General features: G+C 38.9%; 1 protein-coding gene across 1 annotated transcript in view; it reads left to right on the top strand.

Annotated features, from left to right (window-relative positions):
* Positions 1 to 18,649, top strand: part of HEATR6 (HEAT repeat containing 6) — a 36,306-nt gene extending 17,657 nt beyond the window's left edge. Inside the window, exons 10-20 of the mRNA XM_063112360.1 lie at positions 2,056 to 2,262; positions 2,641 to 2,740; positions 4,912 to 5,267; positions 6,094 to 6,216; positions 6,579 to 6,665; positions 9,232 to 9,366; positions 10,494 to 10,616; positions 11,370 to 11,494; positions 12,670 to 12,766; positions 14,019 to 14,223; positions 17,168 to 18,649. Coding sequence (XP_062968430.1) covers positions 2,056 to 2,262; positions 2,641 to 2,740; positions 4,912 to 5,267; positions 6,094 to 6,216; positions 6,579 to 6,665; positions 9,232 to 9,366; positions 10,494 to 10,616; positions 11,370 to 11,494; positions 12,670 to 12,766; positions 14,019 to 14,223; positions 17,168 to 17,739 — 2,130 coding nt within the window. The 3' untranslated portion in view covers positions 17,740 to 18,649. The remainder of the gene's footprint in view (positions 1 to 2,055; positions 2,263 to 2,640; positions 2,741 to 4,911; positions 5,268 to 6,093; positions 6,217 to 6,578; positions 6,666 to 9,231; positions 9,367 to 10,493; positions 10,617 to 11,369; positions 11,495 to 12,669; positions 12,767 to 14,018; positions 14,224 to 17,167) is intronic.
* The last annotated feature ends 637 nt before the right edge of the window (positions 18,650 to 19,286 follow it).

Genomic DNA, 19,286 nt, shown 5'->3' with positions numbered 1-19,286 from the left:
TATTAAACAGAGTTTAGAGGAAATTAACTCAGTGCTACTATAATTTGATATAGTATCAAATTTCTAAATGGATTTTAAACCTCAGTCGGAAAAAATAACCAATTTCAGTGATGTTTCTTTTGTTTTCATCTGTGATAGTCATGGAACTTTTTCCCCCTTAGGGTACCAAAGTTAATTGGCCTAAAATTTTTTGACTTTTTGAACATCAGTTCATTTCTTTCCATAACTTGATTTTTAATTTTGTTTGGTTTGTGACCTGTTAGAATTGTGATTTTTTAAATTGCCTTCTAAAGAAATGAAGATTTAGCAAAACATCTACCTTTCTCAGTTCACATCAGCCATCTACTCAGGGTAGCATAATGTGGCCTGTAGGCCAAATCTGGTCCACCTATTTTTATATGACCTGCAAGCTAAAAGTGGTTTTTACAATTTTAAATGGTTTTTAATAACTAAACAAAGGGTAATATTTCATGATATGTGAAAATTATAAGGAATTCAGATTTCATTGTCTACATGTGAAGTTGTATTGGAACACAGCCACATTTATTCCTTTACATAGTGTCTGTGCTATCATCGCAGAGTTGAGTGGTCATGACAGAGACTCTGTGGCCTGCAGAGTCTAAACATAAAATATGTACTATTTGTTCTTTACTGAAAAGGTTTGCCAGCCCCGATCTAAGTTCTTCTTGCATCAGCTGACTTGTGTTCCTGCTCTCACTCTCTCGCTATTTCTTTCACACATACGCACACAATTTTCTAATATATTGTCAACTTCCTAATGTAAATGATTATGTTTAATTCCAAAGACTCATGCTACTGTACTACAAATTTGTTTTCAGAAAAATAAATCTATAAATTTTTATGATTCCACTCCGCAGAAGGCCTGCAGAAGTGATTTATTACTTGGTTATTTGGAGATAATATACTTGAAGTCTTTCTGGAAAACCTTTTTCACTCCAAACTCACATATGCTTTATTTTGAGTAAATATTTAGATTAGATCCCAGAATTGTAATGTAGATTCCCTGCTTTTAAAAAAATCTGACTGAAAAACTGGCATTTTTGGCTGAGCTGGCCAAAGAGGGCGCAGTATTATTCCATGTTAACAGTCGTGCGTTTATTACCTATATTCCATTTTGGTTAAATTGGCTTTCTTTTCATTTCTTTTTTTGTTTCTGATTTCTAATAACACAGAGTACCAAATGAAAGTAATTTTTTTTTTTTCCTAAGATGTGGCAGTGGGAGAGAGGGAGGGAGGTGGGGGTGGGGAGTGGGGGTCTGGCCTGGTTTTGGAGGGAGGGGGTGTGTGGCTGAGGCCCAGGGTGGGGGCCACTCCCATCCCACCAGGGCCCAGGGGGCTTCCAGAGGCGTGACAGTAATCTTTTAACCTTATAAGAAAATCTTGATGTAGTGACACTTTTCATGACCAGTATGATAAAGGGCACTTTTTAAACTTTCCATCCATGATATTATACTTAATGGTATACCTTTTTTGATTATCATGTACTCTCAGTACAGGCAGTGTTATTTTCTGCACCTAAGGCTGTTTCTAAAGTTGGATCACTAATGATACCTGCCAAGTTGAATGTACACAAGTTTCTAATTTAAGTTAATATTGAGTGCTCAGATTCTTCAAAGTGGAATGTAAAGCAGAATGTTCTCAGGAATTTGATTTGAAACACACTCTGGACTTGTGTAATTTTTCTACTCCATGGGCTATTTAGTTCCATCTTTTCAGGTGGCCTTGTGCTTGAATAAACCAGACCTCTAATCTTTAAATTATTCTCATGCTCAGGATTTCAGGTTTTTGTGTTATGATGTAGCTTAAATTTATACCTTACTATAAGAAAACCTAACACAATGTGATTTAAGATTTTTTTTTTTAGGTGTGAGGTACAAGTGGCCTAGTACATGGCTCTTTTAGGACCTGATAGATAATCCAATTGACTTTATTCTTCCAATTAAAATGATTCTAAATATTTTGAAAATTAAATATATGTAGGAAGAAGGGACTTCAACTCCTGATTTTTAACTGTGAATCATCCTGAAATTTCAGACTCGTGCCTGTGCTCTGCAAGTTTTATCCGCCATCTTGGAAGGCTCAAAGCAGTTTCTTTCTGTTGCTGAAGACACCAGTGACCACAGAAGGGCTTTTACTCCCTTCTCCGTGATGATTGCTTCCAGCATTAGAGAGTTGCACAGATGTCTTTTGTTAGCTTTGGTGGCAGAGTCATCCTCACAGACCCTTACTCAGATAATTAAGGTAAATATGCCAAGTTACCCATAGGGGTTTCAGAGGGGTTTTCTCTGTTTCAGTTTTGTATAATGTTTTAGGTGGCATAGAGTAACTTAAGAATATAACTAAGTAATAATTTGTTTAAAGATAACCCATTTAGCAATCTACCTACTTGTCTGATCTTACCTATAATCTCTGTATGTTCAAATAAATGACTTACAAAAAACACTCCTTTATTTTTAGTATTAAGTTGTACCAATGAGAAACAAGTGTTATTTTTAAAAAAAAAAAAAAGACTGATTTTCAAATAAGTGTAAAGACTTTTTTAACAAAATGCCATAAAATTTTGTTTCTATGCTGTGGCTTAATCAAGTATACTAATGAGTTATTTTTTGTGTTTTACAGTGCCTTGCAAATTTAGTATCAAATGCACCTTATAACCGTCTGAAACTCAGCCTGCTGACCAAAGTCTGGAACAAAATAAAGCCTTATATCCGCCACAAAGGTTAGTAGTGATTTAAAACTGATTGCTTCTTTCTGTCAATCAAATGTAGAATATTAGTTTTTTAAAACAAATATTCAGAGCATTTTTACAAATCTAAGAGATTTCTACTTATTCTCCTCAACTTTTCAAGGGTACCAACTATTGCTAGAATCACACTTCTGACCCCTCAATACCCAATGGAAGAAGTGAGTTTGAGAATTAATTGTGAAGTTTAATGCTTCTTCGATGCTTTAGGACAGTAACCAGTATCCCCTTAGAACTAGGATTGAGCCAAGTGCAGGTGGCCCTCCTCAAGTGTATGATAGTTTATATCCTTTAGGCATAGGTAGAGGATGGACAGACCGACAGATAGACAGATATCATCCTCTTTTTTGGAAAGAAAAACTGGAATGTAAAATCTGACTTCTTTAACATTATGTCCTGGGGCCCAGCCTGTGGCTCACTTGGGAGAGTGTGATACTGATGGCACCAAGGCCACGGGTTCGGATCCCTATGTAGGGATGGCTGGTTAGCTCACTTGGGAGAGCGTGGTGCTGACAACACCAAGTCAAGGGTTGAGATCCCCTTACTGGTCATCTTTAAAAAAAAAAAAAATTATGTCCTCTGAAGTTCAGATAAAATCCCAGAACTTCAAATTCTCACTAACTATAGTCTTGTCTTATTTCCTAATTTGACCCCTGCACATAATGTATATGTGCTGTAAACACTCGCCTTTAGAATATTTGTTTTTCTTTTGTTTGCAAGCCTTCAGAGCAGAACACGTTCTGATGAGTTGGAGTTTTCAGTCAGAATTGCAGAACAAGAAGGAGGCATGGATGTTTTCTGTGACATCATAGGAAGAGCACTGGAGCTGGAGTCAGTCCAAGGGTCCACAGCCCACTCCCATTTCTGCCATCTGCTAGCCATGGCCTTCTCTGAACCCTAATTTCCTCCTACCCGGAAGAATTATACCTATCAAGCTTTTTATGAGGCTGAAATGAGATAATGATGTGTAAACTAAGTCCAATCCACTCCTTACACCAATGTGTACAACAGAACCCAGAAAGATAAATCTCACTATAAGCTGTCTCATCATGTTAGTGGCAGAAGTAAGATTAAAACAACCCAAGTCCCCTGACTCAGTCCCCTGCTCATTCCACTACACCAGCTTTTCTTTATCTGCATCTTCAACTGAGGGTTGTGGACCATGTCTCAAAGGTCCCTTTCAACTGTCTGGCTTTATCCTCTAGTAATTTTATTTTTAGAATTTTCAGACTCTGAAATACTTAGTTATAAGTCTAACAAAATATGTATAAGACCTATATAAAGAAAACTATAAAACTCTGATGAAAGAAATTAAAGAACTAAATAAATACAGAGATATTCGATGTTCATGCATAAGAAGACTCAATATTGTCAAGATGTCAGTTCTTCCCAACTTGATCTGTAGATTTAATGCAATCCTAATCAAAATCCCAGCAAGTTATTTTGTAGATATCAACAAACTGATTCTAAAGTTTATATGGAGAGGCAAAATACCCAGAATAACCACCACAATATTGGTAGAGAAGAACAAAATTGAAGGACTGACACTACCCAACTTCAAAATGTACTATAAAACTACAGTAATCAAGACACTGTGGTATTGGCAGAAGAACAGACAAATAGGTCAATGGGACAAAATAGAGAGCCCAGAAATAGACCGATGTTAATATCATCAGCTGATCTATGACAAAGGAGCAAAGGTAGCGTTTTCAACAAATGGTGCTAGAATAGCTGAGCATCCACATGCAGAAAAATGAATCTATACACATACCTTTTAGCTTTTTTTTTTTAATCCTGGATTCATTCAAAGTTCATGCATTGCATTTAGTTACTTTGTCACTTTTGTCTTTTTTAATCTAGAGCAGTGCCTCCCCACCTTTTTTTTTTTTTTTATAATACTGATTTTTGGAAGAATCCAAGCCAATTGTCTTGTAGAATGTCTCACATTCTCGATTCGTTGGATTGTTTGTTTATGGTGGTTATTCCCTTGTCTCATGTGTTTCCTATAAACTGGAAATTAGGTCTAGAGGTTTAATTAGATTCAGGTTAAATAAACATCTAAAAATTCTTAATTGCCTATAGGAATAACTGTGATCCTTATGATAGCTCTTCCCATGGTGACAAGTTCTTACTGTTTCTTTTGACAGATGTTAATGTTCGTGTGTCAAGTCTTACACTCTTGGGAGCTATAGTGTCCACTCATGCACCTTTACCTGAAGTCCAGCTACTTCTACAACAGCCTTGTTCTTCTGGACTCAATAATGGCAGTTCAGCAACTCCTCACCTCAGCCCTCCTGATTGGTGGAAGAAAGCTCCCGCAGGACCCTCTCTGGAAGAGGCATCAATTAGCTCACCTAAGGGGTCTACAGAGCCCTGCTGGCTCATTCGACTTTGCATTTGCACTATTGTACTGCCCAAGGAGGATTCCTGTTCAGGTAGCGATGCTGGCTCTGCCGCAGGAAGCACCTATGAACCATCCCCCATGCGACTAGAGGCCTTACAGGTAGGAGGTTTCATTTCCTTATCCCTGAAGTGGAATTAATTGTTTCTCCTTCATAGGGGGATTGTGAGAAGTATGTCTGTGACAATAGTGTAAAACCAAACCACATGTCAGTGGTGTTAGTGGGAGTTGTATAGGGTGGTTTGTTTTTGTTACTGTTTTGTTTGGGGGAGTGAGAAATGGTTCTTGGTTATAAAATGTCAGATTCATTCCTTTCTGTTCTTTCGTTGCAAACTATTTTAGTCACCTCAGATATTACATGACAAGTGGGTATAATAGATTGTATAATAACTCTGAAAGATATTGTACAATTAATCTTTGATTTTTACAACTTAAGGTTAAATGTTTAATTGTCTATATTCTTCTCTCTGGTCTTGTGTCTGCTTAGAGAAACAAAATAATTCAGAGGAAGAAAATGACCCTAGATAAAAGTATTTGCTTTTTCTGTACTCAAATATGGTCTAAGACAGAGGCTTGGTCCTGGGGTCTGCTGCTAATGATCTGGATAACATTAAATGTGTCCTTTAACCTTTTCGGCCTTAGTTTCTTCAGCTGTAAAATTCAATTAATACTTACCTCAAAGAATTGTTCTGAGACGTAAATAAGATAGTATTGATGAAAAGCAATCATAAACTATAAAGTACCATAAAATTATGGTATAATTAATTGATGTTAGTCATAAAACAAAAGATTATGGTTGTTCTTCATTTCATTCAGTATCAGATTTCAGTCCTTTGTTAAGTGTGAGTGATTTCTGAAATAGTGACATTTTCTGGACGTTACAGCCTTGCATTCAGGTCTTGGGGTTAATTCCCTGCTCTCTTCGCAGGTATTGGCTCATCTGGCAAGGGGCTACTTTTCAGTGGCTCAGATCTACTTGATGGAGCTTGGAGAGGTGATTTGCAAGTGCATGGGGGAAGCAGATCCGTCCATTCAGCTCCATGGAGCAAAGGTAATTTTTATTAAAAGCCACATGGTTTTTTCTTCTCTTCACTTTATATTCTTCCCTCTGCCACATGTCCGTCAATTCTGAGATTTCTTAAAAAGGTTTCAGGTAAAGAAGACATATGTTCCTTTATTTTCATCTCTTACAAATAAACTCAAAGAATTGATTTGGTAATAACAGTATGAAGCTGTTGATTTTACTCCTTGGCAGAATGACTCTGTTATAGGAGTTACTGAGAAAAGAAAGAAAATCGGTTGGAAATTATTTGTCCCCTTGATTTGAGCTCATCTCTAAACTGAAGTGAAATTGTTTGTAACATCCATAGTTCTAATACTGTACTTTGATAATTATTTCTGTTATCTTGGCAGCTTCTGGAAGAACTGGGTACAGGCTTAATACAGCAGTATAAACCAGATTCTACTGTAGCACCTGATCAGAGAGTACCAGTCTTCTTGGTAAGTAAATGCCAATTCATAGTTTTCTCTTTTCTTAGTGCTTCAGTTGCAGTTTTATTTTGAGGCTCAGTGATAAAGTGGAGTAAATGTTATGGTTTCTTCCAATGTCAAAATTAGGATTTATGATCTAGGATGACATGAAACTAGCATGAATAGGTTTTATTTGCATTTTAGTTTATTCGTGATTCAGTATGTGGTAGGATTATATGTGACATAAAACCAGCAATGGTAAACCAATATTTCTTTTGCATAAAACCTACTTTGTTTAGTCAGCCTGCCCAAAAGGCAAACTAGAATGGTAGGACAGGCCATGGATTTTGAATCAGAAGGTATGAAACCAAATCTAGGGAGTATCACTTAATGAATGTGTGGTTATTAGCATAGTTTCTCATTCTAAAGAGGAATAATAATCCTTAAATGACAAGGCTGTTGAAAATTGAATGGAAATGTAAAGATGCTGGCACATAGTAGGTGCTTACTTTTAATTCCTTTAATCCCTTCAACACCCCCCATACCCCCCCCATGATTCTTATTAAATTCCTGTGATCTTGAGTTTTTCTGTTGACCCCACACTGTGCCAGTTCTTTGGATGAGGGACACATGACCCCACCAAAAAAAGTTTCTGTTTAGTGCCAAAAGCAAAATTAATTCAGTGTTGATGTTTTCTCCCTTTGTCCTCCTCATCCTGCCTGTTCTTTTCCCTTTACAGTTTCCATCATTCTTGCAGTAAATTAAAAATGTCTAACCCTAGTTCCTTCCTTAGGTTGTCACTAAAGCTTTCATGTAACCATTTGCAGGGAGATGATTTGAGCTTGGTCATCAGACAGAATTAGGTTTGAATTCAGACTTCTTCCCTTGCTAGATAAGTGACTTTGGGCAAGCCTCTTAACTGTTCAGACTCAGGCATTGTTTCATCTGTAAAAAAGACATATATATTATGTATTACTTGTCTATTGCTGAGTAATAAATTAATCCTGAACACTTAGCGGTTTAAAACAACAGCATACATTTATTCTCTCACACAGTTTCTGTGGGTCAGGAATTAGGAGTAGCTTGACTAGTTGGTTCTAGCTCAGGTCTCATGAGGTGGTGGTCAAGATGCCACCCAGGGCTGTGGTCAATTGAAGACTTGACAGCAGTTGGAAGATCTTCCAAGATGGCTCACTCATATACTAACAAGTTAGTGTTGGCTATTGGTAGAAGGTCTCACTCGGTTCCTCCCCATGAGGACCTCTTCCAGAGGTCCACTTGAGTATCCTCTTGACATGACAGCCAGCTTCCTTCCTTGCAAGTGATCCAAGAGAGAGAGAGCAAGACAGAAGCTGCAGGGTGTTTTATGACTTAGTTTCAGAAGTTTCACACTGTCATATCCACAACATCCTATTGGTTACACAGGTCAGCCCTATTCATTGTGGGAGGGGACTGCACACATGTAAATAGTAGTAGGTGAGAATAATTGTGGGCCATGATGGAGGCTGGCAGCCATAACTTCTGTCCACATTCTTCTGGTTGGGGCAGGAGGGCCCAGTCTGGGTTTCCAGGAAATGAGGTGGAAGGAGAGGGCAGAACTGATGCATGAAATACACAGCAAAACCCAGGACTAAGTCCCTGGGACGGAAGTTGGAGATACCAAGACCACAGACAGATTTGCAAATGAATGTGAAATACCAGGGCTTTATAAAGCATGGGAAGGAAGCTATTCAGATGCCTACCTTTTGTGGCCTTTGAAGTGAGATAATTCTTCAAAGTACCTAAAACAGCCTAGTGCCCAATTTAAGAGTGTCCACTGTGTACAAGACCCTATGCTAGGAACTTTACACACAATATTACATTTTATTATCACAGATTCTGCAAAGTAGATGTCTTTGCCCTCCTTTATTAAAGAGGAACCAAAGCTTAGACAGGTTAAGTGACTCACCTGAGGTTACAGAAACAGAAGCAGCAATTGAAGGACTCAATCCCAGCTCTGCCTCTGGATCCTGTGCTCTTTGGAGCCAAACACTTGGCCTCTGGGCTGCTCTGGGAGCCTGATCTGTATGCCCACATAGGGTCAGGCTGAAAGAGCTGTAGCTGGGTGTCAGTTGATCTGGATTCTAGTTGATCCCTGCTACCAATTAGCAAGTTATATTATCTCTTTGTGCTTTGGTTTCCTTGTGTGAAAATGGGGTTATATAGACTTCATTTAGTTGTGTTGAGGATTAAAATGAGTTGGTATGTGTAAAGTGTTTGCAACAATGCCTGGTATGTGATAAGCTCTCTGAAAAACATTAGCTGCTAATGCTGCTGTTGTTACTGTCGTCACCATCTTCATCCTCCTCCTCCTCGTTATCGCTATTGCTATTTAATATTATCAGACTGTAATCTAATCAATAAAATGGAAGGATTCAACCAGTTGTATTCTAAAGTTCTTTTCATCACATGGAAGAGGAACCAGTGAAAGCATTTACAAAAAGCTACTACTTTAAGGAAAAATGTTTCCTTACTAAGGCCATCTCTGGTAGGCTTAGCTTTGAGTTGGTTCCACTGTATATCCTGGGCTGCAGTTTTAACTGTGCCTCTGTTGCAGGTGGTGATGTTCTGGACAATGATGTTGAATGGTCCTTTACCCAGAGCCCTGCAGAACTCAGAACACCCGACTCTCCAGGCAAGCGCCTGTGATGCCCTGTCTTCCATCTTGCCAGAAGCCTTCAGCAGTCTGCCGGTAATTTGAGGTGTATTTTCTCACCCTTAAATGATACCCTGAGCGTCAGAGCTTGAATTCAATTCTTTCTCATTCTGAACCAGTATTCAGCATCATCTCTGAGAAAAAAGTGCTTATTCTGCTTGAATTTGGGGTGAAGGCAGTGAGGAACAGCAAATCAGAAAAGTTAAAGTAAAATCTTAATGTATCAGGAGAGCTGTTTCTGGTTTGGAATATTGGTGGTAGAATTGAGAGTAGCAGAGGCTTTGAAGGCAGAGAGATTTCAAAAATATCCAAAGTTCAAAAGACCTGGGCTTAAATCATAGCACTTCTGCTTCCTTGTTCTTTGACTATCTTAACTTCTCTAAAACCTAGTATTTTCATCTATAAGATGGGAATCATGTAATAAATAACATAAAGTATGTGAAAATACTTAGGTTTGGTGCCCAAACATAGAGTATTTGTCTTAGTCTGTTTGAACTACTAATAATCAAACACCATAGACTGGGTTGCTTCTAAACAACAGAAATTTATTTCTCACAGTTCTTGAGGTTGGAAAGTTTAAGATCAAAGTGCAGGCAGATTTGTTCACTCTGTGGTTCATAGGTGGTGCCTTTTAACTGTGTCCTCACGTGGTGGAAGGGGCAAGGCAGCTCTCTGGGGCCTTGTATAAGGGCTCTAATTCCATTCAGGAGGGCTCTACCCCCATGAGCTAACTGCCTCCCAAAGCCCTTACCTCCTAATATTATTACTTTGGGTGTAAGGATTTTCAGCATATGAATTTTGGGGGGAAATAAGCATTCAGGCCTTAGCAATATTCAAACTGCTTCTTTAGTTCTCACTGGAATTTGTATCTGTTCTTCTTGTATAAATTAGCTTTTATAAAGAAAGCAGCTTTTATTAGGTAGGAGAATAAAATGACCTAATTCACATGATTGTAGAGGTTAAATGTGATAAGATGCTGGTGCGTGCTCAGATAATAACTGAATATGAATCGAACCTGCTCTTTATCAGAGTAGCCTCAAGGTCACAGGTGGTGTTTGGCTTCTGAATATGAACTCAAGCACAGATACTTCACAGTCATTTGTGGGAGGCTTTGGCTCAGTTATTTCACTCTCACTTTTCCTTTGTCAACCTTCTCATTGCAGAATGACAAGCAGATCCTGTGTATCACAGTGCTGCTCGGGCTGAACGACAGCACGAACCGTTTAGTGAAAGCTGCAACCTCACGGGCCCTTGGAGTCTACGTGCTTTTTCCCTGTCTCAGACAGGTAAGTAGGTCAGAGTGAGCCTACTTAGTTAGCTCTTCTGTGCCTCTTTTATAGTCCATATGACCGCTTTTTTTGTGGATATAGAGTTCCTGAATTAGATACTAAAGGAAATTAAATTGCTTTGTAATCTGATTTCCTTTTTTGCCTCTAAAATATGATAATGCCTATAGTTCATTTATTTTTAATTACTTAACACACTGCCTGGGACTCCAGGTGCCCAGTAAATGCTTAACTTAATGAATGATTGAATAAAAATGAAATGAGATATTACCATGTGGTACTGATAATTTAGAAAGCTGATAAGTTTTTCCTAAGAAGGAAATGAAGTTCTCCCTCACTCTTACCTGTGACATTTATCACCCTGAAAAGTATGTAGTGAATAGACTATGTTTTGGCAATGCATTTCATAGTCAGAATATTGTTTCCTGAGGTGGATATCAACCCAAGCACAAAATTCATAAATAACTGTCAGGCCAGGTTATAAGATGGTCACAAGAGCAAAATCCACAGGCTCCTCGGGTGTTTGTGACACATATCAAAATCATGGGAGAACTTTCCCTAGGATTTTATTGAGTGTCCAAATTGTAATATATAAGAAGAAAAGTAAGTTGATTGAGTAAATGAATTTTGATTTCCAAATAGAAACTTGCAGTAAAGGCTTATAGCTTTATCTGAAAAGAAATTTGAGAATTTCAAAGGTAATAGTGTGAACTCCTAAAGTAACTGCAGTGTTTTGTTTTGTCTATCTTATAGGATGTCATATTTGTTGCAGACACAGCAAATGCAGTATTGATGTCACTTCAAGACAAGTCTCTGAATGTCCGAGCCAAAGCAGCCTGGTCCCTGGGCAACCTGACAGACACTCTGATTGTCAACATGTAGGTGACTGAGCTTATTTTCCCTGGGTGACTTCTGAGGTTGTAGTCTCAAAATGATGTCTTGGATCACTACTATGAAAGAATTAGCAACAATCTCCCATATTATGCAGTCAGTCTTCCTGCTCTGTTTTGTTTTATATTCCTTCAAGTAATAAGATTAATAAGCTGTTCTTACTATATATTGGGAATATATTAGGATATATACGTATAAAAAATATTTTATACTAGTGTAAGTAATATGTCCGAATTATAGAAAATAGGAAATTTGAAATCCAAAACTGTAGTAATGTTTGCCCTCCTTTTACAATATAGTGTTTGTATTTTTTTTAAGTACTATGTTTACAAGTTAAAAATAAATTCAAATAGTACAAAGGGAGATTCAGTGTAAAGCCATTCTCCTACCCTAACACCCTAGTTCCCCTCCCCAGAGGTAACTATTGTTATTCAGACACAAGTGTCCTGCTTTTTGTCCCTTAACTCAGTATAAGTGACATGTATAAACATTCTCCTCTATGACTGGCATTTTTTTTTTTTTAAATGACCAGTAAGGGGATCTTAACCCTTGGCTTGGTGTTGTCAGCACCATGCTCAGCCAGTGAGCAAACCGGCCATCCCTGTGTGGGATCCGAACCCATGGCCTTGGTGTTATCAGCACCGCACTCTCCCGAGTGAGCCACGGGCCGGCCCTATGACTGGCTTTTTATAAATCCTTATTTATTATTACACAGTCATCACTATGTAATGATTACTTACGTTCCCCTATTATTGAACATTTAAGTTATTTTAGGCTTTTGTAGGCCTTTATGTTCAGTGAACATTTTTATGCATGAAATCTCCATTTTGAGATATTCCTTTTGGAGCATCACATATTACACACAGGTATTGATAGTCAGCTCTGTGCCCCACAGATATGTACAGTCAACTATGTTACAATAAAAAAAAAAAAGATTCTCCTTTTGGATGTAGTCCTAGATGTAGAATTACTAGGTCAGAAGATATATACTGTAAATTCTTGCTATAATCTGAACAGATTTGTTAAATTGCTTTCCCAAAGTTTTTATAGTTATACTAAGTGAATATATTTTTATAAGTATATAAGTGGTTATTATATGTTGTTATACATGTATGTATGAGTTTTACCTTTTAATGTGTTTTGCCTGCTCTGGATGGAACAGGGACACACAAGACCCAAGTTTCCGGGAAGAGTTCTCTGGTCTCCTGCTCTTGAAAATGTTGCAATCAGCTATAGAAGCATCCAAGGATAAAGACAAGGTAGACTCAAAACAAAACCTAGTATTTCTCATTTAGATACTAGGTGTATTATAATTGCAGCACAGCTGCTAGCTTAGTGTGGTGTGATGCTTCTCAAACTATCCCATCAAATGTACCCCTTTCAAAGGAGATTGAGGGTGTGCTCAGGATATGAAGTGGCCCACTCCACACTTGTACACTTTCTTACTGTCTCCTGTCTCATGAAAAATACCAGTGCCCATTGTAATACTACTTGGTGTATTCATTCATGTTTGTTTTAATATTAATCTGTTTTTTTCAAAAAAAAAATCTGTAAGTAGAATTGACAATTCAGAAAGATGTGAGCAGCCCCTGGCTTTGAATATCCCCTCTAACACTAATGTGTTTAGAAAGCATAGGCCTGGGCTTTAACTCAGGCAGGTATGAATTCAAGTCCTGGCTTGCCCTTTAGTAGCTGAGTGACCTCAGTACATTATGTAACTTCTGAAGGTCATAAAGTCATTACATATACTTCACTGGACTCCGAGGTACCTTATATTAAAGCACCTAGCATAGAACCTGACCCATAGCAAGCACTTAATTTAGTACAGTGGTTAGAAAACCTGTTTGTTTGGTTTTTTTTTGTCTTTTTCGTGACCGGTACTCAGCCAGTGAGCGCACCAGCCATTCCTATATAGGATCCGAACCCGCGGCGGGAGCGTTGCTGCGCTCCCAGCACCGCACTCTCCCGAGTGCGCCACAGGGTCGGCCCTAGAAAACCTGTTAATCACCTGGAAGCCCTACCTCAGACTAATTCAATCAGAATTTCTGGGGTTAGAGCCTGGAAATTGGTTTTAAAAAAAACAGAAAAACAAAAACCTGCTTCAATGATTCTAGTATGCTGCAAAGATTGAAACACTCTAGTAGAAAAAGTATTGGACTGGAATTATGAAACCTAGTTTCTCTTCCTTGCCTTGTCCTTTTGTCCCTGGGCCTTATCCATCTCTATAAAACAAGGAAAATGGACCTCTCTGAGGTCCAGTCTAGCACTGAAAAAGTCAAGGAGAGGAGCTTTGTGGAACCTCACCTTTTTGATGGCTCAGAATGTTAACCAGAAAAGACCTTGCAGAGTTCTGAGGACTTGCACTTGTGTTCATTCACAGGTTGCATATTTTATTAGCTCCTCTTGTTTTAAGAAGCCTAGGACCTCCAGGGTTTTTTAAAGTTGAAATTATACTTTCTGAAATATCTCTTGGGCAAAACAGATTTCTAAGTCTTTTACATTTTGTTTTAGGTAAAGAGTAATGCAGTCCGAGCCCTTGGAAATTTGCTGCATTTTCTGCAGCCCTCTCATATAGAAAAACCCAGATTTGCTGAAATCATTGAGGAGTCTATCCAGGCCCTAATTTCTACCATTCTAATTGAGGCTGCCATGAAAGTCCGATGGAATGCTTGTTATGCAATGGGAAATGTATTTAAAAATCCTGCCCTTCCATTAGGTAAGAAAGTTTCCCTCATCTCTCTGGTAGAGGGCCTCTGGACAGCACACACCAATCTATGTTGTTAAAGATGTTTGTCACAATGTTATTTATCACAGTATTAGAAAAAAATGGAAACATACTGAAAACTAAAGTTTAGGGAATGATGAAATAAATCATTGTGTATAGATTTAATGGGATATTTTGTTGCCATTTAAAATTATATTTACAAAGAGTTTTTGATAATCTGGGAAAATACTTCTGATGTTAAGAAAACTAAAGCAGGATGTTAAATCATTTCTAAAGTATGATCTCAATAGATGGATAGAAAAAAGACTGAAAGGAAATTGGCCTAATTATTAACATTGGTTGCCTCTGGGTGTAATAAAGGGACAGATTTTTTCTGCTTTTGTTTTCTAAATTTTCTACATTGAGCATATAATGTTTTAACAATCAGGAAAAAAATAAAAGAAAAAAAATGAGAGAAAGAGGGTACAAATTGGAAATCCCATATGAGTTCTTGGTACAGAAGTGGATGCTACATATAAGGAGTGTAGCTGTCTCTAATTACATGCCATGCACTTTGGTATATCATTCAGGGCTAGTGGCTGCCTAGGTGTATGGACCATAGCCTCCAAATCCCATTTGCTTTGAATGCCAGCGTTTGCCTTATACAAGGGTACTTCAAACAGTTCATGGAAAAATAGAATTAAAAGACAATACAAACCTAGGGCCAGCCTGTAGCTCACTTGGGAGAGTGTGGTGCTGATAACACCAAGGCCATGGGTTCGGATCCCAATATAGGGATGGCCGGTTAGCTCACTTGGGAGAGTGTGGTGTGGACAACACCAAGTCAAGGGTTAAGGAGCATCTTAACCCTTACTGGTCGTCTTAAAAAAAAAAAAAAAAAAAGGTAATACAAATCTTGCCATGAACTTTTTGAAGTGCCCTCATACATCTTTCTTTCTGACAAGATTTGAAACCTAAGGGTGTGTTCCTGGAGAGGAGAAAACCTTCTGGGCCAGCAGAGTATGCATCAAGTTAAGGGAACCTGGCTTTGCTCCCCTTTATTGCTCAGAGCATCCAGGTAGACCAGTCAGTGTGGAGCTAGTAGAAAAGTAGCCTCATGGCCTTTTCCACTGAGGAAATAGCCTAAGGTGACATTTGGGATTGGAGCTCATGAGGTGGATGTCTGCCTTCTAGAGTGCCAAGAAGTCCTTGAAACCAGGGCACCTCAGTGATGGTTGGTTCCTACCTGCCGTCCTGTCTGGCCCTTGCCCTCAACTTACTGGAGAGAGAGAAGCTGACCTGAAGAAAGGAGGCTGCGTGACCTGGAGGGAAATGGGAGCTCCAAAGAGGCGGGAAATTTGAGGACTAAAAAGAATCGAATGGCAGAGCTGTCAGGAGCCACATAAGAAAAGGGAGCTAGAAGACTGACTAAGGACAGTGATGGGACAGAATGTGAGATTCTAGGACTTCTATCAGTGGTGCATTGTAAATGCCAGTAGCATCCACCAAATGGAAAGGGCCTGTTTGCCTGTCTTCAGAGGCAATAAAGAAGTCGGGAAGGGCTGGGAGAGTTAGAGAAGCTGTGTTCTACTCTGTCACCCACCTTGAGGAGTAAGGATACCGTAGAATGGAGTGGGTAGTGTTAGCTCTGGTGAGGAGGAAAGCAGGCTGGTTTCCTAGGGCCTGTAGAAATGGAGAAGAGAAAAAAAATCTGGGCATCTTATTCTCAAAATTAGAAGTTTTCTTTTTCTTTGCAATAAAATGCATGACTTGCTGTGGGCAGAGCAGGGTCTGGATGCTAGTCTGCATGAAGAAATTTTTTTTTTTCCTAAACAGCTGTATTAAGGAATAATTGATATACAGTAAACTGCATATATTTAAAATGTACAATGTAAGTTTTAACATCTGTATACACACATGAAGCCATCACCACAATCAAGAGAATGAGCATATTCAGTACTCCCAAGGTTTTCTTATCATCCTGTGCCTTTGTAATTCTTCCCTCCCTCCCCCCAACTGCTTTACTTTCTGTCACTATAGTTTAGTTTGCTTTTTTTTTTTTAACCTAAAACATTTATCATTTCTTTGTGTTGGGAACATTCAAAATCCTCTCTTATAGCTAATTGAAAGTATACAATAAACTGTTGTTAATTACAGTCACCCCTACAGTGCTGTAACACTGGATCTTATTCCTCCTTTCTAGCTCTATGGAGGTTCCTCAAAAAACTAAAAATAGGACTACCATATGATCCAGCAATCACACTACTGGGTATATATCCAAAGGAAAGGAAATCAGTATATTGAAGAGATATTTGCACTCCCATGTTTACTGCAGCAGTGTTCACAATAGCCAAGACAGTGGAATCAGCCTAAGTGTCCGTCCGCAGATGAATAGATAAAGAAAATGTGTTATATATACACAATGGAATACTATTCACCCATAAAAAAGAATGAAATTCTGACATTGCACCAACATGGATAAGCTTGGAGGACATTTTATTAAGTGAAATAAGCCAGGCACAGAAAGATAAATCACCTGTTTTCACTCACTTGAGAGCTAAGGAAGTTGATCCCATAGAAGTAGAAAGTGGAACGGTGGTTGCCAGTGGCTGGGAAGGAGGGGGAGACGGGGGATACCCCCTCAGGACAGAATGTTCCCAGAGAAGAAATCTTTTTCTAAGTTGCCAAAGGTCCTGTATTGGGCAGCAGAGGCCCTAAGCATGTGACAGCCTGGTCTAGGGAAAAAGGAAGGTTTGGGAGTTGTTACTCAGCCACTTACCTAGGCTCTCACAGTTAGTCACTCACTGCCCTGATCTTACAGAATTATTGTAAGAATTATATGAACACATAAGACAACTGTCTTGAGCACTAGTGTACACGCTTCCTTCCATCCCTTTTCCTCTCACCCCACTTATTTCTCAGGCTTCATTCGTTTTAATGACTAGATTCTTTCTAGGGACAGCGCCATGGACCTCCCAGGCCTACAAAGCCCTGACATCAGTGGTGACATCGTGCAAGAACTTCAAAGTACGCATCAGATCTGCCGCTGCCCTTTCCACCCCGGGCAGGAGAGAGCAGTATGGGTCTGTTGATCAGTATGCTCAGATCTGGAGCGCGTTGGTCACTGCCTTACAGAAGAGTGAAGACACCACAGACTTTTTGGAATTCAAGTACTGTGCCAGCCTACGGACCCAGATCTGCCAGGCGCTGATTCACCTTTTGAGCTTGGCCAATGCCTCAGACCTGCCCTGCATCAAAGAAACCCTTGAATTGAATGGGGATGTGGTCCAGTCCTATATTCTACAATTTTTAAAATCAGGAGCAGAGGGAGATGACACCGGACGACCCAACAGCCCACAGGAAAGAGACCAAATGGTCACAATGGCCCTGAAGCACGTAAGTAGTGTCCAGGCACTGGCTGGAGACACAGCCAAAAGGGCCATCATGGGCTTTTTAGAAGATATCCTGACTGTTTATTTTGATTCATCTGGACCACAGATGGCACTCCTAGGGTTAACAGATCGGTGAATATTTCACCATACTTTCCAGATGTTAAATATGGTAATAGGAAGACCGGAGCTTGTGCATAAGAGATGTGGGATTTAATCTTAGGGGCAGAAACAGTCCATCCACTATTTATTTAGAATGAGTTAGCACTATTTAAACTTTTATCAAAGGGCTCAGCCACTTTAGAGAGTGGTTCCACTGCACTGGCCATGGTGGGGGTTGTTGGAAACTTCTAGCTGTGCAGTCAGGAGCCAGGGAGTCAGGTTGTAGCGTGGGCTGAGCCAACTGGGGAGTTGTGAAGGGTGTTTAATCTCAGAAAGGAAAAAAAGTAGGTAGAAGGAATTAAGAATTTTATATTGTGTCTCTAGGAATTGTTTTTCTTTTATAATAAACTAATGAAAACTAGTGTCCATGATCTCCTGTTTTTATCAAGTTGCATTTATAGAAAGCTGCAGGCAGAGCTGATCTTCAGCCAGTTTGCACTGGTACACCTGTGCCACTTGCCAAAATACTGAAACAGTTCCTCGTAGTTGGTAAGTAGCTCTGCACTGAGCTCCTGCCTGCCAACCCTGGAGGCCCCCTCCACACTGCCCACAATCCAGTAACCAAAGAGTTAACTCCTGGCAGGCAGGGGCCTCTAGCCTAGACCACAACATCGGAAGTCTCAGATAGCGAGCATTCACTCATTTGCCATTTCTGTCCAGCACATCTGAGGACAACACCACCACAATCAGTAATACCGACTCACTGGTCTAATGTGGGGAGGGAGAGAGTGGTGGTGCGACATATCTGAGGACATAATTCATGAAAAAGCCCCTCCTTGAGAAGTATTCCTCTACAGTCTGCTCCATGACCATCTGGGAATTACTGTAGGAATGTGAGCAAGTCCTATTAGTAAGATGTTATCACATTAATAGGTCAAATAAGAAAAACCAATGGTCATTTTTATGGATGCTGGAAGAGTAATAAAATGCAGTATTCATTTTAATCAGAAATATTTCTTAAGAAATGAATAAAAAATAGCTTTCATTAACATAATAAAATGCATCTGTAACAGTGATTTTTCTTAAAAAGTCCAAACCAAGACAAGCAAGTCTGATATCACCACTATTACCCAACATTGTGTAAGAATTAATGGTGAATGTGATTAAATAAACCAAAAATAAAACTTTCCAAAACTTTTCTTCAAAATGAGTTTCCAAACTATCATTATTTGCAGAAAACCAGTCTGAGATACTGAATTCATAAATCATTATGTGCAGAAAAATAAGAAAATCAACTCGGAAAATAAAAGAACGAATAAAATTCTGTAAAGCAGCTGGTCAGAAAGTAAATATGCCAAAATTAATAGCTCTTCTATATATCAGCAATAACCAATTTTTTATGTTAAAAATAATCACATTCACAGTAGTAACAAAAATAGTAAAATACCTGGGAATACATATAACCAAAGCCTCTGCAAGAACTTTGTGGAAAAAATAAAAAATTTTACTGAAAGTCATAAAAGATGACAAAATAATGAGAAGACATATCATGTTCTTAGATTGAAGGACTCAATATTATAAAAA

This window comes from Cynocephalus volans, chromosome 10 (assembly GCF_027409185.1).
Source record: "Cynocephalus volans isolate mCynVol1 chromosome 10, mCynVol1.pri, whole genome shotgun sequence".
Taxonomy (NCBI): domain Eukaryota; kingdom Metazoa; phylum Chordata; class Mammalia; order Dermoptera; family Cynocephalidae; genus Cynocephalus; species Cynocephalus volans.
This window is presented reverse-complemented; position numbering and strand designations above follow the sequence as displayed.